Source organism: Lynx rufus, unplaced genomic scaffold (assembly GCF_022079265.1).
Source record: "Lynx rufus isolate CCGP_SWC_20201006 ecotype Redwood Valley unplaced genomic scaffold, mLynRuf1.p SCAF_3, whole genome shotgun sequence".
In the NCBI taxonomy this organism is placed as follows: domain Eukaryota; kingdom Metazoa; phylum Chordata; class Mammalia; order Carnivora; family Felidae; genus Lynx; species Lynx rufus.
Genome location: NW_025814845.1, coordinates 93,769,978 through 93,787,780, shown reverse-complemented (window position 1 = coordinate 93,787,780; position 17,803 = coordinate 93,769,978). Strand labels below are relative to the sequence as shown.

The following is a 17,803-nucleotide window of genomic DNA, read 5'->3' as shown; positions in this document are numbered from 1 at the left end:
CACTTCTAAATGCACACTTAGTGCACATTTTTTTTTTTTTACGTTCTTCCTTATTGAATAAACCCAAAGTTTGCTGGTGGAGCAAAATGTCTAGCTAAAGGATTGATTTTTCAGCTTTTATTTCAGGTAGGAGACATTTAACACATTCCTAGCATTTAGAAATAACCATAAGTAGTGGTATGAGGCTCCAGGAAACCAGGTTGGATCCAGGTGATGCTTGCCATTCTGCCCTTTGCCTCTGCTCCTTTATTTTGCCTATTTGGTCCTATTAACTGGAATTGAGGCATCATCATAAAACTATGAAGGAAAGGCCAAGAGAATCAGAGACCACACTTCTGGCATTCTTGAAACTCTGAACCAACTGCTTATCTCCAGATTTACCATTTCTCAAGAATAATAAGTTCTTCTTTTTTTTTTTTTTAATGTCTATTTATTTTTGAGACAGAGAGAGACAGAGCATGAACGGGGGAGGGTCACAGAGAGAGGGAGACACAGAATCTGAAACAGGCTCCAGGCTCTGAGCTGTCAGCACAGAGCCCGACGCGGGGCTCGAACCCACCGACCGCGAGATGGTGACCTGAGCCGAAGTCGGACGCTTAACCGACCAAGCCACCCAGGCGCCCCAGTTCTTCTTTTTTAAGCCACTGTTTTTTGTTTTCACTTTTGTCTTTCTGGTACAAAGTTTGAACCCATTCCCTACCCAGTGCTTTACATTACATTTTGCCTCTTTGGATGTCTTGACATTTGCTTACATTCAAATTGACCCATTGTTTAAAATTTGTAGACCCTCCAAAGGAATATTTATATAGAATACCCTGAACCTAGAAGCCCAAAACTTTTTAAGAAGTGTTGGTAGTAGGTTTTATGCTTATTTATGAATCAATTTTTAGATAGCAATTTTGTGAGTAGATTTAGAATGGTCAATAAGAACAATGAACTTTCACTGACAGATTTTAATTAAAATTGCTTCAATGACCGTGCTTGTTTTTAATGATTAAATGACTCTTAAATCTTCAAGAGCCACGATTTTCAAGAATTGTTTTTTACTTAACTCCCTATTGTATTGAGTCTACCTTATTCAAATTGGATAATTTTCAAGAGTGCTTGTTACCATATATTTTTCTTTTCTTTTTTTTCTTTTTTGCCTTCTTCAATTTGAAAAATTCTTTCAGCTTGATAGTTTCTTTCATGCTTTACCTATAGTGGCTGAACATTTTCATCATACCATGATTACCTCTTTATAGTTGACACCTCAGTTCCCTGCAGTCGTATCTGCAGTAACTTGAGCAATAGGAGAATATGAGAATTGTTTCCAAACATGTTGACAGTGGAGAGAGTTAAAACTGATTGATAATACAGATGAATTAGAATACTTGAAGTCAGATTGTTTTGAGATGAGAACTGTATCAATGCTTTGATTTCCAAATATAATGCCACTGTAACATGATGATAGCAAAATGGAAATAATAATATTTTGGTATGATTTTAACTTGAAACATCTACATACCTACAGAATAATATAATACCTTAATATTTTATAGGCATTTATTTAAGCAATCATAATTTAGGTGTTTTTGACTATATATGTACCATTTATTAACATAAATTTACTTTCTGTCTGATGAACTTTAACCTTTTTCACATGGTGGTAAACGTTCCCCAACATTAGAAAAAATTGCAGATATGAATATTTTAACTCTTAGAGAAGGCACAGGATGTCACAGAAGGATTTTAAAAATGAAATAAGACCGTGTATTTGGAGGGTGGGGGAATTGACAACCTGAGAGATGGCACATGCCACACAAAATGTTTAAAGCATTTTTCTATAACTGCATTAAGTTGACATTAAGGGGAAAAATGACTCCTAAGATAAATCTCAGCTTTACTCAAAAATAATATTAGAAATATATCCTATTGCTCAGGGAAAGTAATAGTTTATGCAAATCTATTTCTGCAAAGTAATGTGTTTAAATTACCGATTCTAGCCCATCAACTATACAGTTGTGGAAGCACCTAAAAGGTTTGGAAATGTGTTCAACATCAGAAAACCAAGGGCATTCTAGCCTCATTAAAAAGGGCAAGTTGCCCTCTTCAACATGTCCACTTCGTGTACACACACATGCAGACACATCCACGCACACACATCCCCTACCCATCCCACCTAAAACAGTGCTTTATTCCATGAACATAGGCAATCAGATTTAATAATAACAACAACAATAATAATAATAAATTAAAAAAATAACTAATGTGTAGTGTGTATAAATTCATGAGGTTCTTAGAATGGAGAGAAGATATGACAAGATAAATCAAGTATATTATTTACTGGAGATAAAATTACAGGTGAAACATATTGTGAAATGATGTCGATTTTATTAACCAAAATTATTTTGAGCATCTTCTTTTTGCATGTTTCTGCTTATTGTAACTATAGAAAAGATGTAATAATGGAGAGATAATACTATTCTTGTTTCTATCTGACTCTTAACACATCTAAGATTCTTTAATGTTATCATTTCTTCCAGGTGAAGGGCATTGTCAGAAGCTCTAAATACTTAATATCCGGTACTGTTTCTCTTGTTACTAAATTAAATCTAGCACTAAATTTTGCCATGTAGCAGAGGCAACAATGAAGGGAAAGCTACTGAAATGCAGTCTGGCATTTCATGAGATATCCTCATGTCACATTTCTGTCACCCTTCACTGTTCTCGGGTGCTTGTTTTCATCCTTATTCTCCTTATTCAGTTTATTTCAAGAGCCCATCATCATAAGCATTCCCTTGAATACCCTCTGAAATCCTTTGCACTTCTGGGTCCATAATACTCCCCTGCAAAGCCTCAACGTTGTTTGGATCCAAATCTCTACCTAGTCTTTGCCTCTACCCCTGAAACTGAATGTGGTGGGACCAACACTTAACTGTTCTCATTTTAAAGCCATGACCGCAGACTCAATAGACCCTCAATGCTGCCCAGAAGGTACACTGAAACTCCTCAGTTTACTCATCATCCTACTCCTCTAGGCCACTGTTTCATCCTCTCTTTCTGCAAACTACCCCACATCTTCCCCATCCCCATTCTCAGCTGATGATCTTATTTTACTGGATAGAAAAATCAATAAATTAGAAGTGAACTTCCACATGCTCCCCACAACTGCTACTTCAACATGATGATAATGAAATGAAAACATAATAATAGGTATAATTTTAATGTGCCTACAGAAAAATCTAATAATTATAATAATCTTTATAGACAGTTACTCATGTGGCCATAATTATTTAGTAAAAGCTTTTGGATATATCGGTGCCAGTTAACATAAACTGTGTTAATAATGATATAAATATAAATTGTGGGCTGATATTCTGTGACAGAAGCACACAATCTTGCCTTCTGTCTTGAAACAATGAATAAAAGAACTAGAAATGCAAAGACCAAATTCCTTCCTTTTGCACTCAATCTCACCCCTTTCCAATGGTTCAAGAGCATTATTCCAGAAATTCTCTCCTCTTTCCTAAATTATTTCCCTCTGTGTACAAACATACTGCTCTTACTCCCATCTTTAGATAAATCTGTGCTTATGTTTGCTGCATCCTGCAGCTACAGCACCATTTCTAGACTCTCCATTTTAGCTAAAATTCTTGAAATAGTTTTAATACTCACTTGTCCCTGTTTCAGCTCTTCCCATTCTCTCTTAAATCCATTCTGATATGCTTTCCCTCCGCTTCTCCATAAGAACTCTTGTCCAGTTCACCAATGCACATCCAATATTTAATATTTTAAACCAACAGGCAATTCTTATTTTCTCATTTAACTTCATCTATTATCAGCTCTATACATGTTGTTCAGACTCTTTTATCAAACACTTTCTTCAATTGGCTCCTATTTTGTTGTAGATTCCTGGCATTCCTCCCATCTCACTTGAAATACTCTTTCTTAGTATATTTTCTGGATTTCTTCTCTTCTCTTTGTAATGTTAACCACCCCCTTCCCCCCTGTAAGATCTATCCTTAGACTTCTCTATTTATGCATTAATTCTGTTGATGATATTAATGAGTCTTATGGCTCTAAATGAAATTTATATATTGATAACTCTTCAAATTTAGATCTCAAGCTGAACTCTCCTCTGAATGTTAAACTGGTTTATTTGACTTCCTAACTGACATATCGAATTCGATGTCTAATGTCAAATATATGTCCTCTCTTTCCCCAAAACCTGTTTAATTTTTTTAACTTCCCAGTATCACTTGATGCAGATTCTATCCTTCTAATTGAGCATTTATCTCATGTTTTCTATTCAATCAGTCATTGAATCCTGTGGCTCCACAATATATACAGATCTAAAATCATTCCTCACTAACTACATTGTCCCCATCCTGATCCAAGCTGTTATTAGATTGTTTCAATAACCTATTAACAGGATACTAGTTTCTGCCTTACCTCCTTTTAGTCAGCTACCAGCATTCAGAAGAATTTTTGTAACGGTAGGCTATATTATATCATCTATGTACGCAAAAACTTTCCAGTAGCTCCTTATCTCACTTGGGGTAATACCAACATCCTGATAGTAGCATATAGGCACCCAAATGATCCACACCCATTCCTTCTTTTCAGCAATGCTGCCTTATATAGCTTCCATGAAAACATAATCAATGTGAATAGTGTCCCCTGGAGTTGTTCAGTCAACTCGTAAGACTATTTGCAGCAACCCTGCCTCTTGATAGCATCTCTTACGACGACTCTCCCCCTTTGCTAATTTTGCTCTAAACAAAAAAACAAACAAAAAAAGAATTCTTATTCTTCCTAAAAAAACACCTGAAGTGCTTTTAACTCAGAGCAATGTATGTACTGTCACCTCTGCCTGGAATGATCTTCCTCAAGTTATCTGTATGGCTTAATCCCTCACAACTTCAGATCTTGATTCAAAATACTACCTTCTCTGGGAAGCCCTCCTAAATAATCTGTTTAATATTGCAACCCATATTCATTCAAACCCCCCCCCTTTCTCTGCTTTATTTTTCTCCATAGCCCTTAGCATCTTCTGATATATTATACCATTTGCCTGCTTATTTTGTGTAATCTTGATCTCATCTTATTAAAATGTACACTTCTTGATGGCAAGGATTTCTGTCTGTTTTGTTGACTGATATATTTTCAGCACCTCAAATGATTTCTAATACATCATGTACATAATAAATATGTATTGAATAAAAGAAAATTAACGAACCAAAATGTATTGAACATGTTGTCAATAAATTAAGAGTTCTAACCACAAAAAATTAACAATGCAAATGCCTAATCAACTACATTTTGTACAGTGTTAATGAAGACTTACTTAGTTTTTCTGTTAGTTTCCTTTAGGCAGCAAAGTAGACCTTCAGCAGGATCAAGAATATTAAAGGGGGATAAGTCTCAATTGCCCAAAATAACTCTACTTAGGATCGGAAAGTTCACACTGTAGAAGCAACACCATTGCTATGCTATTTCTTTTTCAAAAGAAAAATCCATTTGTAACACAGAGCTCCCCAGACATTTGTCACCATTTACTAGGCTTCAGTCCAAAAAGTGTCAGGACTGACCCAGCCAATTTCTAGGGTCACACAGTCATTGCTTTTATCACTTATGAAAACAGAAGACAATTTCAGTTCCCAAAACACAGTGGAAAATCAATAATCCTAGGGTCATTCTCAAAGCTGACAATATGATTCCAAGTCCTTATTAAAAGGAAAAATAGATAATGAGATCTATTTTCTTTAGCACTAGTGTCGCTCCCTAGAAATCGTGTATATCCGAGTACAAATCAGTACTTTATGTTCAACAGGATACTGTTTAATGCATTATATCGTTACTCAAGTAAGTGAATTTATTCATTTATGCAATCATTATTTTATTTGTTTTCCTTTTATATTCATTTATTAAATATAAAATGATTAAATTTATTTAATAACATTTTAAATTTATCATTTCCTTTAAAAAATATTTGTTAAACACCATCAATGTACCAGGCATGCTGCTAAGCGCTGGAAATATAAAACTATCCTAAATAGGGGCGCCTGGATGGCTCAGTCAGTGAAACTTCCGACTTACACTCAGGTCATGATCTGAAGGTCCTTGAGTTTGAGCCCCGCATCTGGCACTGTGCTGACAGCTCAGAGCCTGGAGACTGCTTCAGATTCCGTATCTCTCTCTCATTCTGCCTCTCCCCCACTTGCACTCTGTCTCTCTCTCTCAAAAATAAATAAACACTTAAAAAAAATGCTTAAAACCATCCTAAATGTATTGTGGGCTGGTTTCACAGGCAATATCTCCTGAAATGCAAATATAAGGAGATAATAATAGGAAAAATACCATTTTTCTGGCTCTTCATCATCCTTGTATCAAGACCTTCATCCATTCTTCAGGTTTCTGTCCAAATATCTGTGAAGGATCCAGGGATCTCTCCTGACCTCCAAGAGCCCTTTTTTTCTCCTTTTTTCCTCTGGCTCCCTATGGTATATCAGGTCTTCTAAAAAAGTATCTGCACTGACTGATCATAAATGGTAGCACCAGGGTAATGCTCAAGCTTACCCATGGTTCTTTCTATCTTTGCATGTAATGCCTACAGATCTCTTTGCCCATTCATTAGTATGTAGTTATCCTACAAAGGGATGTTGCAATGCATGCTGACACAGAGGTGTTTGTGTTCATCAAGATTAATCCATTGGAGCAACGGTCTTTCAAGAGAATTTGTTCTCCTTCTTTATGTTCCCTACTTTACATGGTTTCACCACATGTTGTTCTGTGTTAAATACTTGGGGTATTTATTATTTAAGTAAACTAGTCTCATACTTATTTTCTCTATCATTACCACTGGCTGACGAGTACATAAAATTAAGTAGTCATATATATTACATGATAGTATCCAACTAGACAAATAGGTGTTTGCCATATATCAATGAGTTTTCTTGAAGAAATGTTGGGCACTGCATTAGCAATCTCTTACTCCTCTGTTTTCCTAGAATTCAAACCACTGACATCTCATCTGAACTCCTTAAACTTTTCATACTTATTATAAAGGAGCGAGAACTACCCGTATCAGTAAGGTTTCCATGCTAGAAGCAGAAGCCACTTGAAGTTATTTTAAACAGGGGGAGTTTTTACTTAGCAATTTAAGTGCTTCCAAAAACTTTAGAAAGGCTGATGAAGCAGAGTCTAGGCTGTTCCTCTCAAAGGACTCACAAAGCCAGACAGAACTGTTTCCCTAGAGAAATGACCACTTCCAAAGCTGCCACTGGAGCTCTGGCAGAAGCGTAAGTTTCTACTGCTGCCCTGCAAATGGGCACCAAATACTGCCTCAGAAAAGTCTCCTATTTTCAAGACCTTGGTGTCAATAACAGGAGCCAGGAGCTACCACACTTCAGCATTTGCCCATCTACTGCCTTCTAAAATATGTCTGAGTACTTCTAATTGGCTGAGTGCAATAATCAGCTGAGTGCATAACAAATGAGAGCTGCGGAGAAGTTTGGGAAAGGTAGAATTTTGCTTTATAACCTCTCCAAATGAAAATAGAGTAGATAGGAGTTACAGTTCAGAAATATGTATTAGAATCAATTCTCTGTCTATAAAGTACTTCCAATCATTAACTGGGGTTGGAGTGGGAGCTCACAGTAGTAACAACTTAGTAGAAAAGCAAATGTAAAATCTGTGAATTTAGAAGACTTGATTATAATTTTAGCTCTGACATTTAGGAACATGAACAAGTCATTTGCCTTCCCTGAGCCTCAGTTTCCACATTTGATAATAACATCTAAGCCACCTCACAGGGTGCTTATGAGGATCTCATCAGAAAAATGTGAAAACACTTCATAAATATTATGTGCTTAGCAACTGTAAGCAGATATGATCAGTAGGAACAAAGAAAAATTAAATGAGATCATTTCATCTACTATTGAAAGTTTAATGCTAAATACATTTTATTTTATTCCAGTTATTGAAAACTGGTGACCCTATTTTTATATAGTCTGTAAATTACCACATTATCTCATTTCCCAATCAACTAGCAATTTAATGTAACTGGGAAAATTTAATCAAGTTTAATTATAAATATCTGTGATATCATTTTGCAATGTCATAGAAATCTTAGATCCTATAAAGATATTGTTTTAATAAATAATAAAAACCATATTTGAATTAGTTTATTCTGCCATTTTATTTCTCTTCCTATAGTTTCAAATGCTTCCTTTATTCATATTAGCAAATCTTTTAAATTTTGTTAATTTTTGTGATCGTTTATAGGTACGTTTAGTTCACTTTTTAGTTGACCAAATCTCTGTGAAGTGGGTTTTAAGCTCTAGGCAGTAAAGTATGAAGGTTTCCAGTTCAGCAAGCTTCTTGATAAGAGAAAAAGAGTTTCTAGGGAATTACTTTTCATTTTGTGTTATCATTTAGATTGAAAAAGTATAAACTCATAATTATCTAGTGTGATTTACTATTTTGATTGAGCTCTGGTTGTCAGTGTGATAAGATGACCTTATGAGCAGTGTAACATTGAGCCCCTAGAAATCAATAAATATAATAAAATCCTTTTACTGCCCCTTCCTTCCTACTCACTAAATCAATTGCTTTTTACCTTCTGGTTTTTCATGAAAGTTCTACAATTCATTTTACTACCTGTCAAAATTGAAACGTTTTTTTTTTTTTTCCTGAGGAGATATAGTTGTTTGATGTTTCAATTTTCTTCATGATTTCACTTTTCATCTCTTTCTTTCTAGGACATTTACATACTTATCTAGTGTTGTAGGCCCCAAGTTTGGAATAAAATATTATATGGGGATAGTAAATGAGGACTAGCACCATGATTAGTACAGATATGAGGATTCATATATTGTTGATTTTGTTATTTGCAAATCATGGGATTAGACTATTACAAAACCTCCATATGAATCATGGAAGAGTAATGAGAGTATAACAGATTGGTTTTCCTTTCTTATAAATCAGGAGTGCTTCTCTAAATATCAGTCATACGAGTTCTACTTACCAGATAGAAAGGTTTGAACACACTTGACCCTATATTTCTCTGATGAGGAAGTTCATCTGTATCTTATACCCAATGTATCCACACTTGGCTACCTGATGATACCTGGACACTTTGCAAGGATTCACTGGGCAACATGGAACTAAGCCAAGAGAACTAAGGCTTTTCCCAGTACATGACCCCCAGTGATCTATCAAAATAACAGTAGCTACCTGCTCGTAGGCAGCTTCCAAGTAGTTTTGTTACTGGACATTTCCAACTTTGCCTTATATTGAAAGTATAAGCTCCTGGGAAAGTATTTTTCTTCTGCACACAGCAAGAAATTAGTTTTCCCCAGTGCCTAGCAAAAGACTCTAGCTCATTTTATAGCATTGATTTCATAATTCAGTCTTTCTACAGAGTCATTTATTGTAATAGATGTTAGAAAACACATAGTCTTGATGAAAGAGAGGTAGATTTGGCTATACAATGAGAGTCAGTCTATGAAAGGAAAATGATGGAAAATGAAGCAAAATATTTAGGGTCCATCTTCTGAGCTGAGTGTGACATGTGACTTAGGCACTATAGATATTTGATCCATTCACTGCTTGCTTATTATGCCAAACTGAATTCTTTTCTTATGCTGTGTGCCATATAATGGAAAATATTAATGGCAATTGTCAACACTTTTGTGTTCAGCTTATTGATTCAATCAACTTTCATATAATACTATACACTCTCATTTATAACCTCATTGATGAGATTCAATCCTATAAGGTGTCTTATAAAGCAGAAAAGCATTTAAAGGGAGAAATATAAAGAAGGAGAAATTAGAAAACTGCAGATCTATATCATATACCTTGCAATCTAATGTCATTGTTCAACAACTTTTTCATTTTCTTATTTTAAATATATACCTGTTTTCCTTTAGACTCAATTGTTTACCCAGGGCAAGCATTTCATAGTAAAGTGTATGTTTCATAAAAAGTGAATTGAGCTGCTGTGAACCAAAACCAAGGAAAAAACCTTAATTTGGCTTTTCCTTTACCCTTCAAATCATCACTGGGTCTTATATGACATTTGCCCCTGGCTTTTAAAATTGGACACCATGGGGCACCTGGGTGGCTCAATTGGTTAAGCGTCCGACTTTGGCTCAGGTCATGATCTCATGGGTTATGAGTTAGAGCCCCGCATCGGGCTCTGTGCTGACAGCTCAGAGCCTGGAGCCTCCTTCGGATTCTGTGTCTCCTCCTCTCTCTACCCCTCCCATGCTCATGCTCTGTCTTTCTCTGTCTCTCAATAATAAATAAACACTAATGAAATGAAATGAAATGAAATGAAATGAAATGAAATTGGACCACCAAAATTCAACCTAGCTTGGACACCCATGTTCCCTTTAAAATGCACCATTGCAGGGGTGCCTGGGTGGCTCGGTCGGTCAAGCGTCCGACTTCGGCTCAGATCATGATCTCACAGTCCGTGAGTTCGAGCCCCGTGTCGGGCTCTGTGCTGACTGCTCAGAGCCTGGAGCTTGTTTCAGATTCTGTGTCTCTCTCTCTCTCTGCCCCTCCCTTGTTCACGCTCTGTCTCTCTCTGTCTCAAAAATAAACGTTTAAAAAATTTTTTAAAATAAATAAATAAATAAAATGCGCCATTGCAATTCATTTCCTCCCCACTTTTACTTCATCTGAATGTGTTCTCACTAGATCCTTCTTCCAGAAACATAGAACAGATCATGCCCCTCCATTCTCAAAGAGCTTCCTTATCTACACTATTTAAATCGAATTTTTTCCAAATCCCTTAGTTCATAGTAAAGGCTCATTACTTTATAGTTCAGACTTACCTTTCTGGTTGTCTTTAACATTACACACACACACACACATACACACACACACAGAGAGAGAGAGAGAGAGAGAGAGAGAGAGAGAGAGAGATAAACACACACACTCTTTCATCTTTGGGCACTTGCTCAAGTGACACTGTTTTTCTATAACTATCTAAGGAAAGACCATGTTCTCTTCCTATCTTCTCCCCAGACTTTCAGTATTCAAAATTCAGAATGAATATCACCCACACACCACATGCCAAAGTATTTACTATGTCTATGATAGAATCAGAGTTCTATAAGATTATGAGTTCCTGAAAGGCAAAAGCTCCATGTTAGTTTTTATATTTCTTGTATTTAGCATAGAATTCAATGTATGTTAAATAATGTTTATGGAAACAATTTTAATGGAATTCAATTGACCACACTCCATGTAATGTTGTTCTTGCCTTCTTTTAGGAACATGGAATCCCTATCAACATGGGCTACGCGGTGGCACCACATCACTCAGGGGTCTACCCGGTTCATATTCAGTTATATGAAGCTTGGAAGAAGGTCTGGGGTATTCAGGTCACCAGCACTGAAGAATATCCACATTTGAAACCTGCACGGTACCGAAAGGGCTTCATTCACAATAACATCATGGTGAGCACATACTGCTATGTGTATTGAAGGCTCTTAATATCTGTATGTGGAATAAATACAACATATAACTGCAGACCTCTGTGACATGATAGCATAAGTTCCTAACATACCATGGTGGTGACAGGTCACCCATTAACACGTTGTTTGCATGTTATTGGCTTGCTGTGGGTGGTTTTAGCAAAGTGTAAACAAGCTCAAGATACTGAAAATGAGTTTCAAAAGAATCATCCTTGCAGTTTCTCAATTGAAGTTTTGTCTGGGGACCCTATACTCCTGGGAGTTTCTCCTTGTCTGTTTGTTTGGATGGTCATATTGAGAGTTTTCCAAGCAAAATATTGGTCCATGGATCAAGCAAATGCCTCTCAAGTCACTACACTATTAACAGAATCAAACAAATAACATCTGAAAGTTATCCACCCAGTTTGCTTTGGTTTTCAGACACTTAAGAGTATCTTAGGATATTATTTTATTCTTCTTTTTTCTTTTCCTTGCATGCTACTAAAGTGGAGGTGTATATATATTTTTTCCAGATATGTTGATTCAAAAAATAATAATATGATACAAGAATGCTGTATCAGTTGCTATAAATGAGAATAGAATCAAATGAATTTTAGATGGGAATTTATAAGTGTTCATTGGAATGGAAAATATATGGTATTCCTCACTTTGAAATAAAATAGTCCATTTAATATGCCCATCCCCACTTCTGGGGCTTCAGGTTATATTCTCATTTTCAGTTGCCTAGATCATAGCAACAGCAAACTGTTCTCCCTACTTTAAATATTTACATTTTCTCAATCCATTATTCAGATTGCTGTTAGAACTATCTATCTATCTATCCATCCATCCATATATCTATTATTTATTTAATCACTATCTAAAAACATACAAACAAAAAAAAAGCACTAGAACACATGCCTAACCACAACTAGTACTAGAAGACCTAGATCCTAGATTTAAAAATCTCAGATTTAAAAATGGAGCTACTAATAATGAAAACAGTGGTATTGACATTCATAAAAATCCAGGAAGTATAGAAAGAATTGCTCTTATGTAATTTTGAATCAGACTGAAAGTATCGTTTTCCCTTTATTAAGTTACATGTTGACATATCATAAAATAAAAACATTCATTTTAACCAATATTACATACGTTCATTTAGTTTGAATTTAATACAAACTATTATAAGCAAAGAATATATGAAATTATAGTTACTCTGTTCAATTGGATGCATTTTCCTTTAGATTATAAGCAGTTTATTATTCAAAACAAACTTTTGGAATAAAATTACTTATTTGCTTTCTGTGTGGAACATTCAAATTTATAACAGAATTAACCACAGAATATGCCAGAAGCAGTCATTAAATGATTTGACTACTACTGTGATTAAAATTTAAAATCAGTGTAGTAAAAACAAAACATATGAAAGTGGAAGAAGTGATGGAAATGGATTGTTTTTGAATCTTAGAACCAGTGCTCGCTTCGGCAGCACATATACTAAAATTGAATCTTAGAACCTGAGTACCATGTAAGATTGTATTTCAGAAGCAAAGAGAGTAGTGACCTAATACCATGAAAAATGTAAATGTGGAAAATCTCTATATTTAAATTAATTAATCCTAAGAAGGCTTTTATTTTTTGTCAGTCCTTTCACATAACTCAGCTGGTAGGTGAGATTTCTAGAACTTCCCGAAAATGTTTTAGCCTATCTGTCCCATAGCATTGATCTGGCAACTCCCTTAATATTTAGATAATTACACCAATACCAGCTCTTTTTTTTTTTTTTCAACGTTTATTTATTTTTGGGACAGAGAGAGACAGAGCATGAACGGGGGAGGGGCAGAGAGAGAGGGAGACACAGAATGGGAAACAGGCTCCAGGCTCTGAGCCATCAGCCCACAGCCTGACGCGGGGCTCGAACTCACAGACCGCGAGATCGTGACCTGGCTGAAGTCGGACGCTTAACCGACTGCGCCACCCAGGCGCCCCTACCAGCTCTTGATTACAGTAAGATTTTCGCCTTAGCAACCAAGGAACTCCGATAGAAAATGATAGTTTGCAGACTCTGAAGTCATGAGACAGTGGTGGAGCTCTTAAGTCATGTCAGTGTGCTCTTCTTTCTCCCCTTTTCCTCAGGTCCTCCCTCGACAGACCTGTGGGTTGTTCACCCACACTATTTTCTACAAAGAATATCCAGGAGGACCCCAAGAATTGGATAAAAGTATCAGAGGAGGTGAACTTTTCCTCACAATCCTTCTAAACCCGGTATGTATTCTATTTATGTTTTTTATAATAACATGTGATTTTCAAATATGTGTTTCTTTTTGTTTCTGTTGCCAACCCTTTCACAAGAAAAGGTGGTAAATACTAGCCCTACTAGAAAGAAATTAGACTACATCTCCAAATTATTCGAACTTGATTTTTAATTTTTATGATCTGCAATCAGGAATAACACAGAATTATTAAGAAGCATGTGTTGAATTTAAGAACTCAATGTAATATAGCATCTCAATGTTGACTTCTATTCTTGAATTGTAGTGAAGACATAATAAAATGCAGTTTTCTCGCCCAAAATTAATATTCACAATATCATCAGTGAATGTATATTTTGTCCATAAATTGAGTTTGCTTATTGCTCTAAATATCAGTAGATGCACAATTCAGTCTCTAAAAATGATCACAATGTAAAATTGCATTGAAAATATGTAGCTAGGAGCACCTGGGTGGCACAGTAGGTTGAGTGTCTGACTCTTGATTTTGGCTTAGATCATGATCCCAGGGTTGTGGAATCGAGCCCTTAGTTGGGCTCCGCACTGAGCTTGGAGCTTGCTTGAGATCCTTTCTCCCCCTCTGCCCCTCCCTGCTTGTGTGCTCTCTCTCTCTCTCTCTCTCTTTCTCTAAAATGAAAAAATAAATAAATAAAAATTAAAAAATTAAAAATTAAAAATAAATATGTAGCTATGTATTATCTTTGCATACCAGGGTCATCTGAGGCCTATTTTTAAAATCTCCACTAAGTTTATTTGGAATCAAAGGTAGAACGTTTGGCCCTTTTTTCTTTAATTGTGTCCTTTCATCTTTCAAAGTTTTACAGTTTTATTTCCTGGTTGTGTGTAAAAGTATATCAAGGTGGGAATATATTATAACTAGATAATGCTGAAATTATTTCAGCTTTATTTTTCTCCCATAAATATTTAATTTCTGAGGTCTTACAAAAGCATCTCCTCTTTTACATCTCAGTACACACAAAAAGTATGAAGCAGTATGTCATATGCTATGCTTAATGTAAGAAATTTTCATACTCAGAGAAAAAGATTCATGCATTAAACAAAACTACAGCTCAGTTGTCTGTGGTGAAGGTATGTTTAAAATGAATTATTTAAATAATTTTATAAGGTATTTTAAATGCCGGAAGAAATTAAATAAACCTACATTGTGTAAAATGAAAACCTGTAAATTGGATTGAAGGAGTAGGGAAGTGGGGGTTAAAATGCCTTATACAAAATAATCAATCAAAAATAATAAAAAGAAAACTTTTTCATCAAATGACATAGTTATTGAAAATAAAACAAAATTTTAAAAAGGTCTGTTGTGTTTGGGTGATATTAAACGGGTGAACAGCTTGGATGCTCTATGATCTTTCACAAGAAACGATTTCTCAGAACTTGCTTGTTCTTCTGTAAAACAAGTTAGTTGAACTGGACAATCTTCAATGTGCCTCAGAGGTATTGCTAATGGACCTAAGTCTGAGATACCTCAACGTTTTGTGTGTAATTCAAACTCATTGACACTTAAAAAAATATCAAGATATTCTATAAGTATTATTTTTGGAATTGAAGTATGCACATGGATGTTAATGAAAGCAGATGTGGGAAACCTTTCTGTTTACTCCTTTCTTCACTAATTGAGAATTTGATCTCCACAAAGGCAAGGATCACTTCTTCCTACCTTTTTCATATCAGGGCTACACTCTTGACTTGCACTAACCATTTCTTAAGGGGAAGAGGATAAGTATCAGAGCACTGATGATTGCCTCCCCTAAAACTCTTGCCCACAGGTCTGATGGCTACTACTGTAAATTACCTGAATGCCTGTCTACTTTCCATTAAAAAGATGGATATAAAACTTTTTTTTTAATTTTGAATTCAGTATTGTACCCTTCATAAAGCATCATTCAGAGAGTTATAGTTGGCCTTTTAAATAAAATAGAGGACTTTTGGCATATAGTATTTCTACCTTTAGCACTTGTGAACTCACAAAACAACACTAACTATAGCAAACCTTCTTTTACAAGATTGTCACTGTCACACAGATTGATTTTAATTGCAAGTGGAATGGAACAGTAGAGGAGGGAAGTTTCAGGAGGCTTTTTGCATCCATTCACAGCTGTGCTTACTTGATCATTGTGAATTAATGGTGAACTCAAAACAGGATACATGAGTAAAGGAGAGAGCAATGGTCAAAGTGTGAATAATATAGGACATCATAAAGTATGGTAATATGAAGCCTGTATCTGGCAAATGGCAGCCCACAAAGATGTGAGATTAAAGAACAATGTTGCTCACAACATGGATAGTGTACACCCATAAACAATCTAAGTTGATGCTACTCAGCAATCTAGGGAGCCAGGTGGCAGGCAGCATCTGATGGAACCCATCAAAATGGGCCTTAGTTCCAGACCTGTGTAGGCAGAAGTTACAAGACGTATTAGTCGGTGTTCTCCAGAGAAACAGAACCGGTAGGGTGAGTGATGGTAGGGTGACAGAGATTTATTATAAAGAATTTGCTCATGTGATTATGTAGTTTGATAAGTCTCAATATCTGCAATTGGCAAGCTGGAGACCTAGAAGAACCAATGATGTCGTTCTATTACAAGTCCTAAGGATTAACCTTAGGCCTGAGAATCAGGAGAGCTGATGGTGTAGTTCCAGTCCAAAGGTTGGCAATATCAAGATCCAGGAAGAACCAATGTTTCAATCCAAATCTGAAGGCAAAAAAACAAACAAACAAATAAGCAATGTTCTAGCTCAAAACCATCAGTAAGGAGTTCTCTTTTACTCACAGGATGATGAGCCTTTTTGTTCTATTCAGGTCTTCAACTGATTGGATGAGGTCCATCCACATTAGAGAGAACCATCTGCTTTACTCAGTTGACCAATTCAGTTGTTAATTTCATTCAAAACATCCTCACAGACACACTCAAAATAATATTTGAGCAATTGTCTGTGTACTCTATGGCCCAGTCAAGCTGACACATAAATTAATCACACCAAATGAAAGACTTAATGTGGGAAGCAGTCTGAAAGTGAATGAAATAAAATGAGCAACACAGAAAGAGAGGAGGAAGTGATGAATGAAGAAGCTTGGAATGTAAGCTTAGAAGTTTCTTTTGCATGTGTCCTATTACAAATAGAGAAGCATCTCAGGTGATGGGCTATGATCAGTATTCACACTGATATGGAGAAAAGAAATATTCAGACTGTTTAATTACAATTCCAAGTTAGATGGTTCAACAGGTCTGGCAAGGAATGGGCTTACAGGAATAGAGTGAGGAAAAAAGAAAACAAAAAGAGAAAATATCATACTGACACCCAGCCTTCCCCTTTGATCTATTATTTTTCTCCAGCCATCACTTAATTCTTTGTCAGAGTAACATTATCTCCTTACTCTTTCACCAAAACCATGCTGAAGAAAAAAATCTGTAAGTTCATTGATGTGAAGATATGCAGTTGATATGAATTTAATATGCTAACTCTAAGAATATTTATATTCTAACAGAACCAGTTCCCAAGAGATGCATTATTTTAGGTATCAAAGTCCCTTGTGAAGATATGTTTTTAGTAGGAGGCATTCAAAACCCATGAAATCACCCAGAAATCATCGCTTCCTCTACTTACTGTTCCAATTGACTCGTAATATGGAAAAGTGATTTTGCGAGAACTTATAAGTAGGATAAGTGATCACTAGTATTAGTATAAACTCTAAAGACTAAAGGCCAATCTAGCTTTAATTTATTTTTTAATTGATGATCTATACTTTCACATAATAAGAATGCTATACTTAGCAAATATTATATCTCTCTTGTATGGTAATTCTCTCAATGAATTTGTAAATGATCTATGGATTTTTGTTTGTCCTATTGGGTTTTTTGTATGTTGATGAATGGATGGATAGGGATATAGACAGAATGACACAAAGATAGGAGTGAGAGTAAATACTCCAGATAATAATATCAACATCCAGTTTTTAGCACATTGGAATGATAGACCAAATCTAGCAAGACAAAATTTAACAGGAAATAATGAAAACCCCAAAAATTATTTTCAAAGAAAATAGTGGCATAATTA

The 17,803-nt window shown here is 35.6% G+C and overlaps 1 protein-coding gene across 1 annotated transcript in view; it reads left to right on the top strand.

The window, feature by feature from the left end:
• The window catches only part of LOC124519917 (bifunctional heparan sulfate N-deacetylase/N-sulfotransferase 4-like), a 403,122-nt gene that overhangs the window by 289,826 nt on the left and 95,493 nt on the right, over positions 1-17,803 (top strand). Inside the window, exons 6-7 of the mRNA XM_047090382.1 lie at positions 11,271-11,456; positions 13,593-13,721. Coding sequence (XP_046946338.1) covers positions 11,271-11,456; positions 13,593-13,721 — 315 coding nt within the window. The remainder of the gene's footprint in view (positions 1-11,270; positions 11,457-13,592; positions 13,722-17,803) is intronic.